General features: G+C 40.0%; 1 protein-coding gene across 1 annotated transcript in view; it reads left to right on the top strand.

Annotated features, from left to right (window-relative positions):
- The window catches only part of PTGR3 (prostaglandin reductase 3), a 39,195-nt gene that overhangs the window by 1,261 nt on the left and 17,698 nt on the right, over positions 1–20,236 (top strand). The window contains exon 2 of the mRNA XM_063451627.1: positions 1,746–2,133. Coding sequence (XP_063307697.1) covers positions 1,856–2,133 — 278 coding nt within the window. The 5' untranslated portion in view covers positions 1,746–1,855. The remainder of the gene's footprint in view (positions 1–1,745; positions 2,134–20,236) is intronic.

Raw genomic sequence — 20,236 nt, 5'->3', positions numbered from 1 at the left:
GAAGATTTTAATCTTCTATTACATATACACATTTAACTATGCTGCAAGGCAAATCAGCTACCATGGAAATGTAATCCTGTATGCAAGGATTTATAATGGGCACATTTACTTCCATCAGTGCACAGTGGGTTAATTAATAGCAGAATTAGATCAACTGTGTAACAAAAAGACTTTTAGACAATTTATTGTCATACCTTTCAGTTGCTATTATTATTATTATTTTATTATTTATATAGTGCCAGCAAATTCCGTAGCCCTGTACAATTGTTCTATGAATAATAAACTGAATAGTTTATCTATATACATTTTAAATTAATGGTTTATTTGAATCACATGTAATTGGAAAAGTATGAAAGACGTAATGAAACAAAATTTAAAATCATATTAAAAGAATACACCCTTTCAGAACCAGAGTGATTAATAATTCATGTATTTTTTCAAATCACATACAGTGTTAAATACTCCAATTCAATGTGTCCTCTATATATGAATGTGTTTGTTTGTTTGTGTATATATATAGACACCAACAATAAACCAATCACACAGTATAGTCTTTTATAAATATAATAATGAAACCTCAGACGTACTTATATCGAATATTTAACATTACAAATGGCTTTTAGAAATTCTTAAATTCTTTAATTTGAATAGCCTTTTTGACTTCCACTGGGTGGCTGTTCCAGGTATCTACTACCATTTATGGTTAATACAAGAATGAAACTGAGTGCCAAGCTTTAAAAATGAATACGTAAATGAACATATTGCTCAGGTCTCTTTTCAGAGCAGGGGTTCCTCTGGAGGGGTTGGTGTAGAGGACACTTGAATTGCACTCTCGGCTTGCCCATTCAGACACGTGCAGCATTCTTCTATGGATTGGCCCCACACAACAGTCTCTCTTTGATGTGGAGAGGTTTCCACCTCCCTGTACAAAAGGCTTCCCCAGCTGCAGACTTCTCGGGGTTGATTTGTATCACCTTGCTAGGGAAGTGAACATTTCACATGGGAAGAGGAGGGACTTATCTAGTGCAGGCAATTGCTCCTGAGCACCATAAAATAATCACACCACACATTATGCGCAAGTTCCCTGTTTAACCCTCTCTCCCTTCCATGAATTTGCTGACTTAACTCATTGTATGCTAGTTGCTTGTAATGATACTTTTACTTGGCAGGACTTGGTTAAAAGCAGCATGCTATATAAAGAACATTCCCCCAGTGTTTCTCACGGAGGGATAGATTTCTATAAGAACATTTTCAAGTGTTTTGTTTTATTACATCATAATCAAAAGAAAGCAATAAGTCCCGAGGCAACGAAATTAAACAGGCAAACAAAGCTAAACTGTCTGATTGCTCTGTATTAGGCAACCTGTTCTGCAAATTCTAAAAGGTAATTCCAATCAGTTAAGATATTATCTGGAAGCATGTTCCGGGGGTGTAGCAGGAGAGCTGAAAGCACTGGCTGCGCTGTAAAGTGTGTGTACTGCTGTGTGTGCTCTGGTTAAAAACAGGCTGCAGACAGTGCGGGGCTGAGAGCCAGAGCTCAACTTTCTTCCTGTTTCATTTTAGTGACGGTGCTGGAGAAGATCAGCTCCGGGGGATTTGGCCGCTTTTCTATCTACTGGATTTTTTTTCCACTTTCCTTCCTAAGGGCTTGGAAAAGAAAGGGGTGGGAGGGAACGCAGGCAATAGCAAGGCTGTGTCAGTTTTGCATTGAGAGACCCGCCTAATTATTTGTTTCTTTTGCACAGTGCTTCCCTTTGCTTGAACAGCAGCAGCAGGCTGGGTGCCTGATCCGGCCTGTGTGTAGTCAGCAAGCTGCAGTAGGACACGGCTCAGAGTGCAAAGTGCAGAGCCTGTCATGAGTTTCCTTCGCACTAAGGCAGGCTTCAGGTTGCTGGGTCAAGGTTGGCAGCATATAAACCCAAAGCCTGTGATCTGTCACTCATTTGGTGCTCGGCCTATTGTGGACATGTCCTATTCCCACCACTTTGTGGATTTTCACGGCTCCTCTATCCCCAGTTCTATGAAAAAGCTGGTGGTCACCGAGCTCAGCCCTAACTTCAAAAAGGCAGTTACCTTAATTCCCGATGCCCCCGTGCCAGTGCCTGGGGACGGAGATCTTCTCATCAGAAATCGGTAAGCAACCAGATAATGCAGTTTTTCAGTTACATTAGTGTTTATTTTGTGACATTGCACAACACAGTGTACTTAAGGCTCAAGAGCACTTTTTAATTCCCCTCTAGCTGACACGCCCCCATCAGCAATACTACACTCTTGCAGTACTGTCACTTTTAAAGAACCATGTGGAATTGTACAGGCCTACCAGCATTGCTGTCAGTCTGCAAAAATAAACTTAAAAAAAATCTAAACTTTTGTGCGTGTGTCACTTTAAATATAACTAGTAGTGCACACTTATGAGCAAACTATCATTGCAAACAAGTTCACCTCATTATATACTCCAGATATGTTCATGAGTGTTAAACTATAAATACCTGACACCCAGAAGCAATTATTTCACACATTCTGAAATTAACCCTTCTACTAAACAATAACAACATAGAAATGAAGGGGTTAACTTTTTCTTCTCCTCTCTCTCCTTATAAGAATTGCCCTCCCATTCACACCATAGATCACTTTTTAACTCTCTATTTTCAGGACCAAATACCTGATCTCATTCCTTACGTTCAGAGCTTTAATTCTTCCTATGATATCAGATGATATTCTTATCGATCCAATTAGTTATTCCTTACCTGAAGTTCACAAATTCTATGTTTCATGGGAGGTGGGCTCATCATCACTGTTTGCGATGCAAATACAGCTCTACAGACAACTCGGAAGACTTTAAAGTCATACAGAAAGAGTGAGTTGTGTTAAAACCCCAGGAGCAGAATTTTCCCTTTCCCTGAAGTTTGCTGTACATGTCACTAACCTTTCAAGAAACACTGAATCCACAGGAAGAGAAATCACTTCTTGTAGTCAGCTGCCTCTCTTCTTCTCCTTCTGTCCCTCCTCACCATCTCTATCATTTTTGTCATCACCTCCCTCACTCCTGGGAAACGCAGCCTACAGGCAGTAAAGTAGAACTAGCCAGAGACATGGACCACAGTCTACCCTGCCATAACTTGCCGTTCATTTCTTTAAGGTTTAGACAGATATACCTACAGTAAACAGAAATTCAATAACAGAAAATATATGTATGTTTATCATATGTAGCTATAAAATTATCATAAGTTATATATATATATATATATATATATATATATATATATATATATATACACACAATTACACAATGTGTATACATACATATCATTTTAATAATATATGTGGAAAATATATGGATATGTATGTGTGTGTGTGTGTGTGTGTGTGTGTATGTGTATATATATATATATATATATATATATACAAACACATATTATACCGGTTATCTTTTAGGTTAGTTTGTTTGACGTATTTTAAACCATTTCTTTTGCAAATCTGCTTTCTTATTATGTATTTGTACTCTGCGAAATACAAGAAAAACAACAAGTCATTGGATTAATAAAAAATAAAAAAAATAGATAAAGCTTTCATCCATCACTGCAAATAAGTCTCCCAGGGATGAAAGTTATTAAGAGGCCCTTGATATGAAACCTTGTTGAGATCACTTCTCATCTTTCACTGTATCTATATCTCAAAGCAGCTGGGTTAAGCAATGTAAGGAAGAACATAAACCACAACTATCTTATTGCAATGCTTAACTCTGCTTTTTCGAAGTGGATATACTATTCGTATATTCTGAAACACATCTTCTTTACTGAACCACATCCATACACCAAGGATCTGATAAGATACCCCTATGTGTGCTCCTGTCTAATTTACTCATATTATGCAAAAAAAATGTTGTACCCCACATTCGTTTTTTTTGTTTTTTTCAATAATCTACATCATCATGCTTAAATATACCTTTAACCCCTTAAGGACACATGGCATGTGTGACATGTCATGATTCCTTTTTATTCCAGAAGTTTGGTCCTTAAGGGGTTAAACATACAGATAGCTAGTTAGACCTTCACTAAGAATGTTCAGGCCAGCTTTTAAGCCAGACTCTTCATTATACCTTAACCCTTTAACAACCTATGGATTTATAGTAACCCTCTTCAGCTTCTCACAGAAAAACTGTGGGTGTGGTGTCACCTTCTCCCTTTAAAAAAAATTAAAAAAATAAAGCCGCACCCTGAAAATTCACATTTAAGCCAGATTCATATGTATCAGCCATTAATATAAATATTAAATAAACCTAATTCTTGTCTTTTGTAGATAGGCAATATTTTGGGGTTAAATTCTGACCCATTTTGAGGTTTACTATAGTACTGTAAAAAAAATAAAAAATAAAAATATATATATATATGTATACATTCAGGGTATTTTAAATAAAGAAACTAACATGTATGTAAAACAATTTTAAAAATTATATATAAACTAGGCTGCTTGTGGAATTTGAAAAAAATAATTTGCTATTTTCTATTCAGAAAAGATGATTGTATTTAATAATTGTATTTGACAAATAATGTCTTCTTTCAAATGTAGTGCTGTTGAAATAATAGTATGTGTATTTATAGAATTCCCAAACATGCAATTTGAATTATTTTTCTTTAATTATTCTGTTATATAACAAAAATGCTTTTATTAAACTAATTTAAAAAGCTATGAAACTTTCACTTTTAGATACCCAAAAACTCAGTAAACCATAATTTAATAATAATAAAAATTATTTCTGTGTACCAATTTTTCTGATATCTACACTCTTTTTGTTATAGATGTAATTTAAACGTAGATAATTCCAGATTTTTACGAATGTCGATGCTAGCTGTCGTTGCTTCTAAATGTAACTAGCTTGGTAAACAATTGTGAACATTTGCATTTAAACATTATATATGTAGATATAGCTGTACTGTTTTATAAATTTCAGCAGCCATGAGGTACATTATATTGAGATACAGATTAGATATATTTTTAGATATCACCGTGCAAAATAAAAATTGATCACATTTTAAAATTACGTTAGTATTCTTTCATACATTTCAGCATTTTGTCCCACATCCTACTTTTATGCATTTTTAACTGATTGTATATCTTTTGAAAGATTTGGGGGAATTTTTAATCATTTTTAGAATTTTATTTATGCAATTTTAAAAATGGTTTACAATTATCTGTAAAGGGCAAAGGTATTATTCAACATAGAAACTTTTGATAGCACTATATTTGACCCATGTACGTGCTAGTCTCAAAGACTATTATAACCCACTGCAATGTTTAATTTAACTGTTTAAAATAGGGGGACAAATATATCAATTATATATAGGTTTTTCAACTCTGAAACTGTTATACGTGAACTTATGCAACATGCAAATAAAAGCTGCTTTTGATAGAAATAAGAGTTAGTCTATGTTTTCAAAGAAAGAGATATTCTGTGGGTGGTCACTTCCCAGACAGGCAGTACATTTAAGAGCTATATGAAAAATAGCCTCTTAGTTTGCAGAAGAGAATAGCAGTGTATTTGCAGTTCAGGATGTATTTTAAAGCAGAAAGCTGCAGCCGATAGGTCTAATGTAAAATAGAACCTTTGACCCTTGTGCATGGAATTGAGATTAGAGGAGTTTGTGAAATTCTGTTAAGGGTTAACCTTGCCTTGAAACACCTCGGGGTAACCAAAAGCATATGACCTATCCCATCAGTCAACTGGTGGCTACCTACAGTAATTCTTGCCTGATACGAATGAGCATCACTTGCTTTTATTTTACACTCTGCCTTTGACCCATGAAGGAGGAATTTCTTGTATAAAGCTTTCATCTAATGCAGACAGGTTGTGATTTTATTTGGCCTCACTACTTTTTTGTTTGTATGGCGTACTTTTATATTCAATAGGAGCCTTTCACGAATTCATTTTAATTTATTTTTTACTTTTGTATTAACCCCTTGGGGTTTAGGGGTGACAGCGCATTGCAATACATTTAGCATCACTATGGTTAAAGTCAGAGAATAAAAAGACTATTATTATTTTTTTTTTTTTTTCTATTATAAGATATCTCATTCTTCGATGTAAAAAATGTGGGTGTTATAAGAATTGTAATATACCTTATCTGGATTTTAGTTTCAATTATTCTCCCATCTCTGTTTCATTTTACCTTCTACTCTGCAGTGAAGGGTTTTTTTAATTTTTTTGCTTGTTTTTTTTTTTTTTCTGTGGACACTGAATTTAACATCTACATATACTTACATACACTGTTATATCTTGCACTTTGTTGAAGCACAATTTATTTAAGATGTTTCATTTTTTTTCACTTTATTTTGGCTAATTTTATTTTAACGTGTGCTATTGTAGTTGGGTAAATTCTAATATACCCTAATGACCAATCACAGTAATGTGGGGTATCGGTCTGTATAAGTTATAATTATCTATGATTATCGTTAAAAAATTTAAAAAAACAACTCTGCAGTTTGTAACCCAGCAACACGTTTGCTTACATTGAGGGAGGGTTGCTTTAAGTACCTCTTAACTAAATCACACAACCCCATTTGAGAGAGCTCCTTGCAAACACTAAAATTACACCTGGTCCACTAATTTTGGTTGTGACTATTGTTCTATAATGAAGGTGGAGTCTGTAGTGTGCTCAGCCTTAAAATATTTCCTTTTGTTTGTGCTGCTGAGTTAATTTTTACCAAACCAGTAAGCCGTCCTATCTTTCATTAAGTTTACCCAATACATATATGCTATACTCATGTTGGATATTTATGTGGCATAAATAATTTTTTCATTGAAATATGCATTGCTGCCCAAAACTGTTAAATATACAATTAATTTTAGCATTTCTTTTAGTTCCTGCAAATGATCCTACAAATTTCAAATATGAATTAATTCACTAATCAAATCACAAACATTTCATTGCTAACGTAGGGATCACACACTAGCCCCATATATTAACTGAACTACCAAACATTTTGTACAGTAGAACTCCAAACAATTCAATGAGCCAATGAGGGTCACTTTTTTATGAGATGTGAGTGTGCTCCTAGATCAACCATTTCTCGGAGACAGATGAAGTTGGTTATGCATCTTTTTGGAATTACACAGACACCTCAAATACACACCTATTTATACACCTATTCACTAAAGTCACATACCTTGCTGTGACACAAAACAAACTAACAAACGCTTTTTTTCTGCTTATATGTTACTAGTCTAATTTGCACAATTATATCAATTTGTGTTGTTTTAAGTGTGCATATATATATATATATATATATATATATATATATATATATAATTACAATGCAGAACATGCTACTTCATTTGTGGCATTGATTCTTTTCTTTAACTTGACTAGATTATTCATTCTTACTTTACCCTGTCTTACCCTTACATGTTTGTTACTTAATACCTTGCGAATGGCAAACATCCAGAGTTAATAGAAAAGTGTGATGAGAATTGTGTCCCTTATTAGAGTTACTAGCATTGGCGTGCGCAGCCTATTGCATTAGGGTGTGCACCCTAAAGCACAAACACACTCCGCATGTGTGTGTGTGTATATGTGTATATGTATGTGTATATGCGGGAACCGCGCACGTAGTTCTTCCGGGCATCACGCCCGAATCCAATATGGCGCCGACCACGTTGTCGTGTCTACGGATAGCCCTGCCCCGAGAATTATACTAACGTGTGCATGACGTCACGACGTCAACGCACACGCACGTTCTGGGGTCAGAGGTCGCCCTCTGACCAATCATAGCTTAGAGAGGGGTATTTAAACCCCCAATTCACCCCAGTACTTTGCCATGTCGTGGTTTCAGTTTCCTGGTTTCCTGAAAGTGCTATTCTCGTGTTTCTGATTTCCTGGTATCCTGATCCTTGGCATTTCCCTGATTATTCTGATCTCTGGTTTCCCTGACTTGGCTTGTTTTATCGGTATTGAGTATTTTCTGGCTTCCTTGACCTCGGCTTTCCCTTTGACCATTCTCTGTCTCTAGCGTATTAGTCCGGCCATTCTAAGGTCCGGTTTACGCTCTATCCTGTTATTTTCCTTTTCTTACTTATGTATATGTTTACATAGTTTCTGCGTGCTGGACCACATTACTAGTCGTGACATTACGACATGGCCATGGATCCTGCAGAACTATGCAAACATATGATCGCCTGTGAAAATAGGGTGGAGGATCTGGACCACAGGTTAGACCAATTTGCCCAGGCATTTCAGACCTTGCTCCAGAGGACTGCCTATTTAGAGGTCCCTCCTGTACCACCTGTGGTTCCGCCACCTGTAGTGGTTCCCGTACCACATAATCCACCGTCCATAACCTTGTCACCGCCCCCTCGCTATGGAGGTGATTCTAAGGAATTCAGAGGTTTTTTAAACCAAATTGAATACCACTTTGAGGCCTCCCCAGGTTCATTCCCAACAGATAGATCTAAAATAGGCTATCTGATGAACCTATTAACTGGAAAAGCCTTGACCTGGGCTAACCCTTTATGGGAAAGTGGTGACGCAGTAGCCCGTGATTACAGTACCTTTCTTACGGCCTTTAAGGCTACGTTTGAACCTAAAGGCAGGGAGAAGAACGCTGCCAAAGCCCTTATGAGAATCAAGCAAGGCAGTCGTTCTGTAGCCGATTATGCAATAGAGTTCAGGACTTTAGCGTCTGAGGTTGATTGGACCAATAGTGGTCTGGTGGCTGCTTTCTCTGAAGGTCTAGCTGAGAGTATACAAGATGAGACTGCAGCTAGAGACCTTCTGGTTAATCTTAATGAGTTTATTGCCTACATGATAGACATTGATAACCGGCTCAGAGAGAGAGAGAAAAACAAACAACGTAACAGACGTTCTAATTTGTCCATAGCTCCTCGTTTCTCTAACCCAGTGATGAGTAGCCAAACACCTCTTCCAGAACCTGAACCCATGCAATTGGGTAGCGCTAAACTCACTGAGGCAGAGAGACAACACAGACGTAACGAGGGGTTATGTATGTATTGTGGCAAGAAGGGACATCTAAGATCGTCATGCCCGGTTTGGCCGGAAAACTTGCACACCTAAGGCACGTACGGGGACCGACCTTAGGTGTGATGTATATGTCCCCTAAATTGACTAATTGTCAAAGTAACCTTATCTCTCAAGAACACTACTATTCAGTGTGAGGCTATGATTGACTCTGGGGCAGCGGAGAATTTCCTAGACAAAGGATTCTCTGCAAAACATCTCCTGCCCTTAAGACATAAAGAGAAACCTATAGCAGTCGAGGCCATTGATGGAAGGCCTCTTACCCAGCCTTTCATCACACACGAAACTCTGCCAATCACTGTTTCGGTGGGTATTCTCCACTCTGAAGAAATGACCTTTCAAATCATATCTTCACCTACAGTTCCGATAATACTCGGTTTCCCTTGGCTCCTGAAACACAATCCACGTTTGGATTGGATTGAAGGAGAGATTGTGAGTTGGGGTGAGAGATGCAAAGGTGTTTGCTTTAAGCAAATCCCACAACCTATTGGTACCATTAATGTTCCTGTTGCACCTCCCTTGACCACACAAATTCCACCGCAGTATATGGATTTGAAAGAGGTATTTAACAAGGTCCAGTCAGAAGGGTTACCTCCTCATAGACCTTATGACTGTACCATAAACGTTTTACCAGGGACTATGCCTCCCAAGGGAGGAGTCTATGCCTTGTCCCCCCAGGAAAATCTTTGTTTGGAGGAATATATTAAGGATGCTCTCAGAAAGGGTCATATCCGTAGGTCCTCCTCACCAGCCGGGGCTGGATTCTTCTTTGTCTCTAAAAAAGAAGGAGACCTACGCCCCTGTATTGATTATAGGGGTTTGAATAGGATTACCATAAAAAATGCCTACCCTATTCCCCTTATATCAGAGCTGTTTGACAGATTGAAGGGAGCTCGAGTCTTTACCAAGCTCGATCTCCGAAGTGCATACAATCTAGTCAGGATTAAGGACGGTCACGAATGGATGACCGCATTTAACACCAGAATGGGACATTACGAATACCTGGTTATGCCGTTTGGATTATGTAACGCTCCAGCGGTATTCCAGGATTTTATTAACGATGTCCTAAGAGAGTACCTTCACATGTTCGTTCTAGTGTACTTGGACGACATTCTCATCTATTCCCCAGACCTAGAGACACATCACGAACATGTGAGAATTGTACTGAAAACCCTGTTACAGAACGGCCTTTACTGTAAACTGGAGAAATGCCAGTTTGACCAAACGGAGATACAATTCCTTGGATACGTTATATCTCCGTCTGGTTTCCAGATGGATCCCCGCAAACTGGAGGCAGTCTTACAGTGGCCATTACCCAAGGGCCTTAAAGCCACTCAACGCTTTATAGGTTTTGCGAATTACTACCGCAAATTCATAAAGGGATTTTTCCTCCGTGATTTCCCCTATAACCAATTTAACCAAAAAAGGAGCTAATTGTATATCTCGGCCCAAAGAAGCAAGAGAGGCATTTGAACTGTTAAAATCTTTATTTTCCTCAGCACCTGTCCTGACCCATCCTGATCCAACCAAACCATTTATCCTAGAGGTGGATGCATCAGAGACAGGAGTTGGAGCCATTCTGTCTCAAAGAGAAAGTCCTGATACACCTTTACATCCCTGTGGATTTTACTCTCGCAAACTCACACCTGCAGAGAAGAATTATGACATAGGGAATAGGGAACTTTTGACCATTGTACTTGCCCTTAAGGAATGGAGGCATCTCTTGGAAGGTTCCAAAGAGCCACTTTTGATCTTTACTGATCATAAGAATTTGGCTTATATTGGGGACGCTAAGAGACTGTCCTCTCGTCAGGCTAGATGGTCATTGTTCCTCTCCCGATTCAATTTCATAATTACGTACAGGCCTGGTACTAAAAACACCAAGGCAGATGCACTTTCTAGGCAGTTTGAGATAGATGAAGTTCCGGAACAGGTTATATATCCTATTATACCTCCTGAATGCCTCATTGCCACTACAGTTTCCGAAGTGTCTTCTCCACTCTTCTGTGCCATAATAGCAGATCTAACTCAGGCACCTGTGGGAAAACCTCCGGACAAACTGTATGTGTCACCTCAGTTTCGAAAGAAGGTACTAGATTTGTTCCATGACAACCTCACAGCAGGCCATCCTGGAGTCCATAAAACTCTCTCTGCCATCTCCCGGAGGTTTTGGTGGCCTGCTCTTAGAAACGATATCAAAGAATATGTTGGGGCATGTCAAATATGTGCCGTTTCTAAAGTTCCTCCTAGATCGCCTCCTGGACTGTTACAACCACTGCCCATACCTAGTGCTCCTTGGACCCACCTAGCCATGGATTTCATTGTGGATCTACCCAGTTCAAACGGGTTTAATACAGTCCTTATGGTTATCGATAGATTCACAAAGATGGCACATTTTGTCCCCCTTAAAAAATTACCATCTGCTCAAGATCTAGTTCAAATATTCTTGAAAGAGATCTTTCGGTTGCACGGTGTACCCAAAAACATAGTATCTGACAGAGGTACCCAGTTTGTTTCTAGGTTTTGGCGTTCCTTTTGTAAGCAATTGGGCATCGAACTCTCCTTTTCGTCGGCGTATCACCCTCAAACAAATGGAGCAGCAGAGAGGGCGAATCAGTCTTTAGAAGCCTATTTACGTTGCTTTATAAATGCCAATCAGTCTAACTGGCGTGAGCTCTTACCCATGGCTGAGTTCGCCAGGAACAACGCCACTCACGAATCTTCTAATCATAGTCCATTCTTTGTAAATCAGGGTTATCACCCCACTGTTTTTCCTTCTGAATTCTCAGACACGGAAATTCCTGCCTTGAACACCCGTTTAGAATCAATTCATGATACCTGGGATTCCGTCCATTCAGCTCTGCAAAAAGCTTCATTACGAGCAAAGGCCCAAGCTGACAAAAAACGGGGCGCTAATCCTGTATATCTTCCAGGTGACAGGGTGTGGCTCTCCACTAAACATATCAAACTTAAGGTCCCGTCCATGAAATTTGCCCCTCGGTACATAGGTCCCTTTCGAGTTACCCAACATATCAATCCAGTGACCTATTCTTTGGCACTACCGGCTCATATGAGAATTGCGAATACTTTCCATGTGTCTCTGCTCAAGCCCCTTACTTGCAATCGTTACACCAGGTTATCCACTCCTCCTCCGCCCTTGGTAGTGGGTGATCAAGAAGAATATGAAGTCCGTTCTATCATGGACTCCAAATTCTCCAGAGGTGTCTTGTACTATCTCGTTGACTGGAAGGGTTATGGTCCCGAGGAACGTTGTTGGGTTCCTGCTGACTGGGTCCATGCGCCCCGTCTTATCCGGTCATTTCACAACCGCTTTCCTCTTAAGCCGGGTCCTTCCCGCCCGGTGCGCGGTCTTCGAGTGGGGGGTACTGTTGCGGTCACCGGCCCGCCGAGCCTCACGGCCGTGCCCGACCGGCACGACCGCACTGACTACACGAGCTTACCTGCTCGTCGGCGAGCCGGGAACCGCGCACGTAGTTCTTCCGGGCATCACGCCCGAATCCAATATGGCGCCGACCACGTGGTCGCGTCTATGGATAGCCCCGCCCCCGAGAATTATACTAACATGTGCGTGACGTCACGACGTCAACGCACACGCACGTTCTCTCATAGCTTAGAGAGGGGTATTTAAACCCCTAATTCACCCCAGTACTTTGCCATGTCGTGGTTTCAGTTTCCTGGTTTCCTGAAAGTGCTATTCTCGTGTTTCTGATTTCCTGGTATCCTGATCCTTGGCGTTTCCCTGATTATTCTGATCTCTGGTTTCCCTGACTTGGCTTGTTTTATCGGTATTGAGTATTTTCTGGCTTCCTTGACCTCTGCTTTCCCTTTGACCATTCTCTGTCTCTAGCTTATTAGTCCGGCCATTCTAAGGTCCGGTTTACGCTCTATCCTGTTATTTTCCTTTTCTTACTTATGTATATGTTTACATAGTTTCTGCGTGCTGGACCACATTACTAGTCGTGACAATATATATATATATATATATATATATATATATATATATATATATATATATATATATATATATATATATATATATATATATACACACATACATATACTGCTGTGTGAGGGTGCTGTTAGTGTGATGTGTGTGTGGGTGAGGGTGCTGGTAGTGAGCTATGTGTGAGGGTGTGGTTTGTGTGTGAGGGTGCAGTTTGTGTGCTGTGTGTGAGTGTGCTGGTAGTGTGCTGTGTGTGAAGATGTTTGTGTATGTGTGTTAGGGTCCTGTTAGTGTGCTGTGTGTGTGAGGGTGCTGTTTGTGTGATATGTGTGTGTGAGGGTGCTGTTTGTGTCGTGTATTTGTGAGGGTGCTGTTAGTGTGCTGTTAGTGTGCTGTGTGTGAGGGTGATGTGGGGGTGCTGTGTGTGTGTGAGGGTGCTGTTTGTGTGCTGTGTATGTGAGGGTGCTGTGTGTGTGCCGCGGCAACGCTCAGATCTCGCGAGAGGAACCTGGCGGAGCTTCTGTCTAGAGCTCCCCAGGTCCTCTCCTGCCTCCCTCCATGCTGCTGTGGGCTGGTGAGGTAGATCTTTGATCTCCCTGCCGGCCCATGGAGGCTTAGAGCAGAGCCGGCACTCAGATGGCGCCAGCTCTGCATGAGCCGACAGGTGAGATCCGGAGATCTCCCCTGCCGACAGGGGTCAAGTCCTGGGGAATAAAGTGTGGGAACTCTCCCAAGATTTCCACCCCCCAAAAAAAATAATATACACTTGTGTGTGTGTGTGTGTGTGTATATATATATATATACGCGAACATACACTTACAGACACATACATTCACAGGAAACACACACTCACAGACACATACATACACAGACACTCACAGACACACATACATACACACACACATTCACAAATATATTTTTTTTTTATTAAAAATTGTCCACCCAGCCTCCCTACCCGGAGAGCTGGCGTGGACTTGTACCTGGAGTCCAGTGGGTCGGGCGCCTATCTCCATACAACAAGTGGCGAGGGAGCTGTGTCCTCTCTGCTTCCACTCGCCGCGCGGGCTGTCTGCTGTTGCTGGGAGCCGGAATATGATATCATATTCCAGCTCCCGCCATCAGCAAACGGCACGTGGTGAGAAGAAGCAGAGAGGACACAGCTCCCTCGCCGCTTGTTGTATGGAGATAGGCGCCCGACTGGGGGGGGTGAGCACCCCCCCCCCAGACAGAGGGAAGATGGGGGGAGGAGAAGGGCATTTGGGGGCGGCAGAGTGCCTGCAGGAACAGCGGGAACGGCGTTCCCACGCGTTCCTGCAGGACTCACAGACGTGCCGCGGGGATTTGGGTGTGCCCAGCACACCCCGTGCGCACGCCTATGGTTACTAGGCCAGGTTTTTTGGTATAAGCCTTCCGAGACGCTATTGGACTATATGGCTTACATTCCTCATTGAGCCATAGACTTCAAGAAAAGTATGGGAAATGTAATATATATATATATATAGCAATAAAAGGAGCACACTAGGTCTTCATTCAAGTGGGAAAAAAAAGTATTTACTGCATTCAAAAAGAATACATAGACTGTGGTAAACAGAAATCAACGTTTCGACCCTCCTGGGTCTTTATCAAGATCACAGTGACATATGTGAAATATTATCAATATATATATGTCTGCTTGACACACAACATTTCATCAGGCAGATAGAAAATATAAATCTAGCGGATAAAGAGATCATCTTGGCTACAATGGACGTCCAAAGTCTTTATACCATAATACCTAAAAAAGAAGGCATTGAAGCAATTAGCGAGATTCTGAATAAGGATGAGATGTACCAAGGCCCTCCCATTACATATTTAATGGAATGGTTGGATATTGCCTTAACTTGCAATTACTTTAACCCCTTAAGGACCAAACTTCTGGAATAAAAGGGAATCATGACGTGCCACACACGTCATGTGTCCTTAAGGGGTTAAATTTGAGGACCAATTTTACCTGCAGACCTCAGGTACTGCCATGGGGGGGCCATGGCACCGGCATATGCCAACAGCTTTATGTACTGGTTTGAGAATAAACATATTCTACCTAATTATCAACATCAGATAATTAAATACCTTAGATATGTGGATGACATTTTTATGTTCTGGGAAGGAACAATAACCACACTTGAAGAGATGGTGCAGAAAATTAATAGTCTACCTATTCCGGTAGTCCTTACACTCCACAAAAAAACAATATTTAATTTTTGGATATCTCTATTTCCAAAGAAGAAAACCATTTATGTTTTACTCATAGGAAAACCACCGACCGCAATACATTATTGTCTGCCACCAGTTTCCATCCTCAGCATATCAAAGATTCTTTGCCTATTTCAAAGTTTTGATGAGGTGGTACTTAGTTCCCAGCAGATTACATAAAATATACACTGATACCACCTCCACATGCTGGAGATGTAACAAAGAAAAAGGTTCAATCCTACATATCTTTTGGGATTGCCCGAAACTTCGAACCTTTTGGTACTATGTGAAGAATGTTATCAGCTCACTATATAGCATGCAGTTGTCTTTAGGCCCAGCAGGCTGCTTACTCCATCTCCTACCTGACTTACATTGTACCCCTTTAAAAGTAGCGATTATTAACATCTTGATAGCAGCCAAACTTTGCATTGTGACTCATTGGAAAAGTAGCAATATTCCCTCTCTACAAGAATTAATCAATAGAGTCAACACCGTTTACTGTCACGAAAGGGAATGGGCCAAGAGAGGAAATCTTTCCGCATTCAATAAACACTGGGAAAATTGGGACTCCACTTACGTACAATTCACTAAACTGATGTGATACCCTATAATACCCAAACTATGTCTTATTTCGGAACGTCAATTATTGGTGGCTTCCTCAATCCCCATCCTCCCCCCCCTCTCCCTTCACCCGCCCTCAAGTTATACCTTATTCCCTTACCCCTACTCCCTTGTTCACCTACATAACATCACTTAATGAAGATGCTAGCAGTTCAGCAACCAAAATTGCCCTTGAATGTTCTTGATATGTATTGCCTTTACTCAGGTTTACCTATCTGAATTTATTTGGTTTTATAAAATCAATCTGTTTATATTTAGTCTGTATAACTGTAAGACATTGCTGACCTGCACTGTATATATGTGTGTTTGTATGCATGTACATATTACATCTTCATCCCAACCCTTCTTCCTTTCTGTATCCCCACTGTCTGTTATTTGAGAATTTCAATAAAAACCCAAACATTGGAAAAAAAAAAAAAAAGATTCTTTGCCTATCTCACAATTCTTAAGAGTTCTAAGATTCAACAGTAATCCAGTCAAATGAGAACATCAACTACAAGAAGTCCGGGATCGCTTTTTAGCAAGGGGATTTCACTCCAGGGATCTGGAGAATGCAAAATTGAAAGCTTGGTACAAATTTAATCAAACAAATAAGGTGAAGTCTAACCTAAAGGAAAATATCTTCCTTCCACTTACATATAACACGGCGACTCCTCTAGTTAAAAAATCCATATACAAAAATTGGAATATCTTTCAAATGGATCAGAGTCTTTCTAACAGATTCAAGCTGAATCCGATTATGAGCTATAGACGGGGCCATAATTTGAGGGACCTGTTGGTCAAAAATGACCCACGCCACTGCTATGCCAAGCCATCACACATTAAGAAAAAAAAGGATGTTTTAAATGCAGCAGTTGCGGAACATGCAGCCATATGTTAGCAGGATCCACTTTTGCCCACCCGCATAGCGGAAAAAGAATTGCCATTAAACATTATATTACATGTATGACCACACATGTCATATATATGATTACTTGTTCTTGTGGGCTTTCGTACATTGGCAAGACCGACATGACACTGAGAGACCGTATTAGAGGACACAGATCTGGAATTATGACCGCTTTCAGAGATCAACGGACTGACAAACCTGTCGCTAAACACTTTTTGGCTAGCCAACATCATCTACCTATGCTCCGCTTTACTGCGATTGACCACGTTCCGATACAACCAAGGGGTGGCGATAGATCCAAACTTCTTTTACAACGTGAAGCTTACTGGATCCATTATTTAAACACAGTGACTCCTAAAGGACTCAATGAAAATCTTGTTCTGTCCATGTTTCTCTAAACTAGTAGTTCTATAGATGTATAGTCTCGATTTGTTTCCATAGTTAGAAATTTAGAGATCTATTTGTTTGGTCTGCCTCAGTGCCATCTTCTATTCGGTCCTAATAACTATACAGGGAGTGCAGAATTATTAGGCAAGTTGTATTTTTGAGGATTAATTTTATTATTGAAAGACAACCATGTTCTCAATGAACCCAAAAAACTCATTAATATCAAAGCTGAATATTTTTGGAAGTAGTTTTTAGTTTGTTTTTAGTTATAGCTATTTTAGGGGGATATCTGTGTGTGCAGGTGACTATTACTGTGCATAATTATTAGGCAACTTAACAAAAAACAAATATATACCCATTTCAATTATTTATTTTTACCAGTGAAACCAATATAACATCTCAACATTCACAAATATACATTTCTGATATTCAAAAACATAACAAAAACAAATCAGTGACCAATATAGCCACCTTTCTTTGCAAGGACACTCAAAAGCCTGCCATCCATGGATTCTGTCAGTGTTTTGATCTGTTCACCATCAACATTGCGTGCAGCAGCAACCACAGCCTCCCAGACACTGTTCAGAGAGGTGTACTGTTTTCCCTCCTTGTAAATCTCACATTTGATGATGGACCACAGGTTCTCAATGTGGTTCAGATCAGGTGAACAAGGAGGCCATGTCATTAGATTTTCTTCTTTTATACCCTTTCTTGCCAGCCACGCTGTGGAGTACTTGGACGCGTGTGATGGAGCATTGTCCTGCATGAAAATCATGTTTTTCTTGAAGGATGCAGACTTCTTCCTGTACCACTGCTTGAAGAAGGTGTCTTCCAGAAACTGGCAGTAGGACTGGGAGTTGAGCTTGACTCCATCCTCAACCCGAAAAGGCCCCACAAGCTCATCTTTGATGATACCAGCCCAAACCAGTACTCCACCTCCACCTTGCTGGCGTCTGAGTCGGACTGGAGCTCTCTGCCCTTTACCAATCCAGCCACGGGCCCATCCATCTGGCCCATCAAGACTCACTCTCACTTCATTAGTCCATAAAACCTTAGAAAAATCAGTCTTCAGATATTTCTTGGCCCAGTCTTGACGTTTCAGCTTGTGTGTCTTGTTCAGTGGTGGTCGTCTTTCAGCCTTTCTTACCTTGGCCATGTCTCTGAGTATTGCACACCTTGTGCTTTTGGGCACTCCAGTGATGTTGCAGCTCTGAAATATGGCCAAACTGGTGGCAAGTGGCATCTTGGCAGCTGCACGCTTGACTTTTCTCAGTTCATGGGCAGTTATTTTGCGCCTTGGTTTCTCCACACGCTTCTTGCGACCCTTTTGACTATTTTGAATGAAACGCTTGATTGTTCGATGATCACGCTTCAGAAGCTTTGCAATTTTAAGAGTGCTGCATCCCTCTGCAAGATATCTCACTATTTTTGACTTTTCTGAGCCTGTCAAGTCCTTCTTTTGACCCATTTTGCCAAAGGAAAGGAAGTTGCCTAATAATTATGCACACCTGATATAGGGTGTTGATGTCATTAGACCACACCCCTTCTCATTACAGAGATGCACATCACCTAATATGCTTAATTTGTAGTAGGCTTTCGAGCCTATACAGCTTGGAGTAAGACAACATGCATGAAGAGGATGATGTGGTCAAAATACTCATTTGCCTAATAATTCTGCACTCCCTGTAGTTTATATTCCCTGTCTCCGTGACATAGATGTATATTCTTTATTTCTCATTTTTTCTTTTTTTATTTTTTACATATTTTTTTCTAGGCATTTAGAACTGGACCGGTTAATGCTATTGGCTTGCTATTGCAAGATTTATTCCTATATATAACTGTATCCATCTGTAAATATCCTATGGAGACTCAGTCCAAATATATAATTGACCCTGTTTCAAATGATATTTGAGTCCAGTCGCTAAAATAGAAAACAGATATTAAATCATATTAAGTAGATAAATGTGAAAACTCTTTGTGTATGTATTGATAACACTATATGCCCCTATCTCGCTGTTTAAATATGTTAGACCCTTAGTACCCAATTTTATAACATGACAGGAGGCTTCGTATTTGCTTAAGACTTTCTTTACTTAAGCTTCACAGCAGCACTTTTTTACTTAGTAACAGGGTAACCAATCAGAAAAAAGATAACATGGCATAAAAGTCCCTCCCTGTGACGTCACTTCCTCTTTCTTTGCTGCTTCACACCAGTACAGGTCAGAGTGCCACTGTCTCCTACTTTCTGTGGGTTTTTCTGTGGTTCACTTATTAATTTTTCTGTCATCTGTTTTACATCATTCACTATTATTATTTACTGTTATATTTGTTCTAATATTTCTTATCCTTGGGCTTTTATTTATCCATCTTATTTATCCTTTGCCTATACTTTCCTCACTATTGAGATTTTTATGTTTTTCACTACATCTAAATTCTATCTTTGGTATTCCAATTCTTTATTACTGTTTTTCTCCATTTTCTAATATCTGTTTGCTACCTCTTTTAGTCCGGTTTGCGAGCGGCATTCTGTGCTCCGTTTTTCCCGGGCTTTTGGGCTGTGGAGAACGCCTCCATCAGCTCTCAGTGCGCACGGCGGCCATCTTGGATCTCGCACTCATCCGCGAGATCCAAGCGGCCTCCTCGTTCGCTTGTGCGCATGCGCGAGATTGCGGCGGCCATTTTCTTGGTTCCGCGATCTGCAATCTCTCCGGCCGTGCGGCGGCCATTTTTTTGCCGCATTTCGCGGCGTTTTCACATTTAACTTACCTATATGATTAAATTCAAACATTCAAGTATACCTGCTCAGTACTATATATATATATATATATATATATATATATATATATATATATATATATATATAACTTAAAATTACAGGGGTAAGTGTTCTCTACTTCCCTCTACTCACCATAGGAGGGATTTTAAAATACCATTAGAACAACCACAATCAATTTCAGACTATCACCCCCTGGTGGAAATTTGTTTATACTACATTAACCTATATTCTCATTGAATAAACAATCCTTGATTATATTACTGAATACCTTGGAATACATATAGGGTAAATTCCCTGTCTATACCTTTGACTAAATACAACCCATACTTATACTG

This window comes from Pelobates fuscus, chromosome 4 (assembly GCF_036172605.1).
Source record: "Pelobates fuscus isolate aPelFus1 chromosome 4, aPelFus1.pri, whole genome shotgun sequence".
NCBI classification, from domain to species: Eukaryota; Metazoa; Chordata; class Amphibia; order Anura; family Pelobatidae; genus Pelobates; species Pelobates fuscus.
The sequence above is the reverse complement of the archived record's forward strand: the minus strand, read 5'-3'. Positions and strand labels throughout refer to the sequence as shown.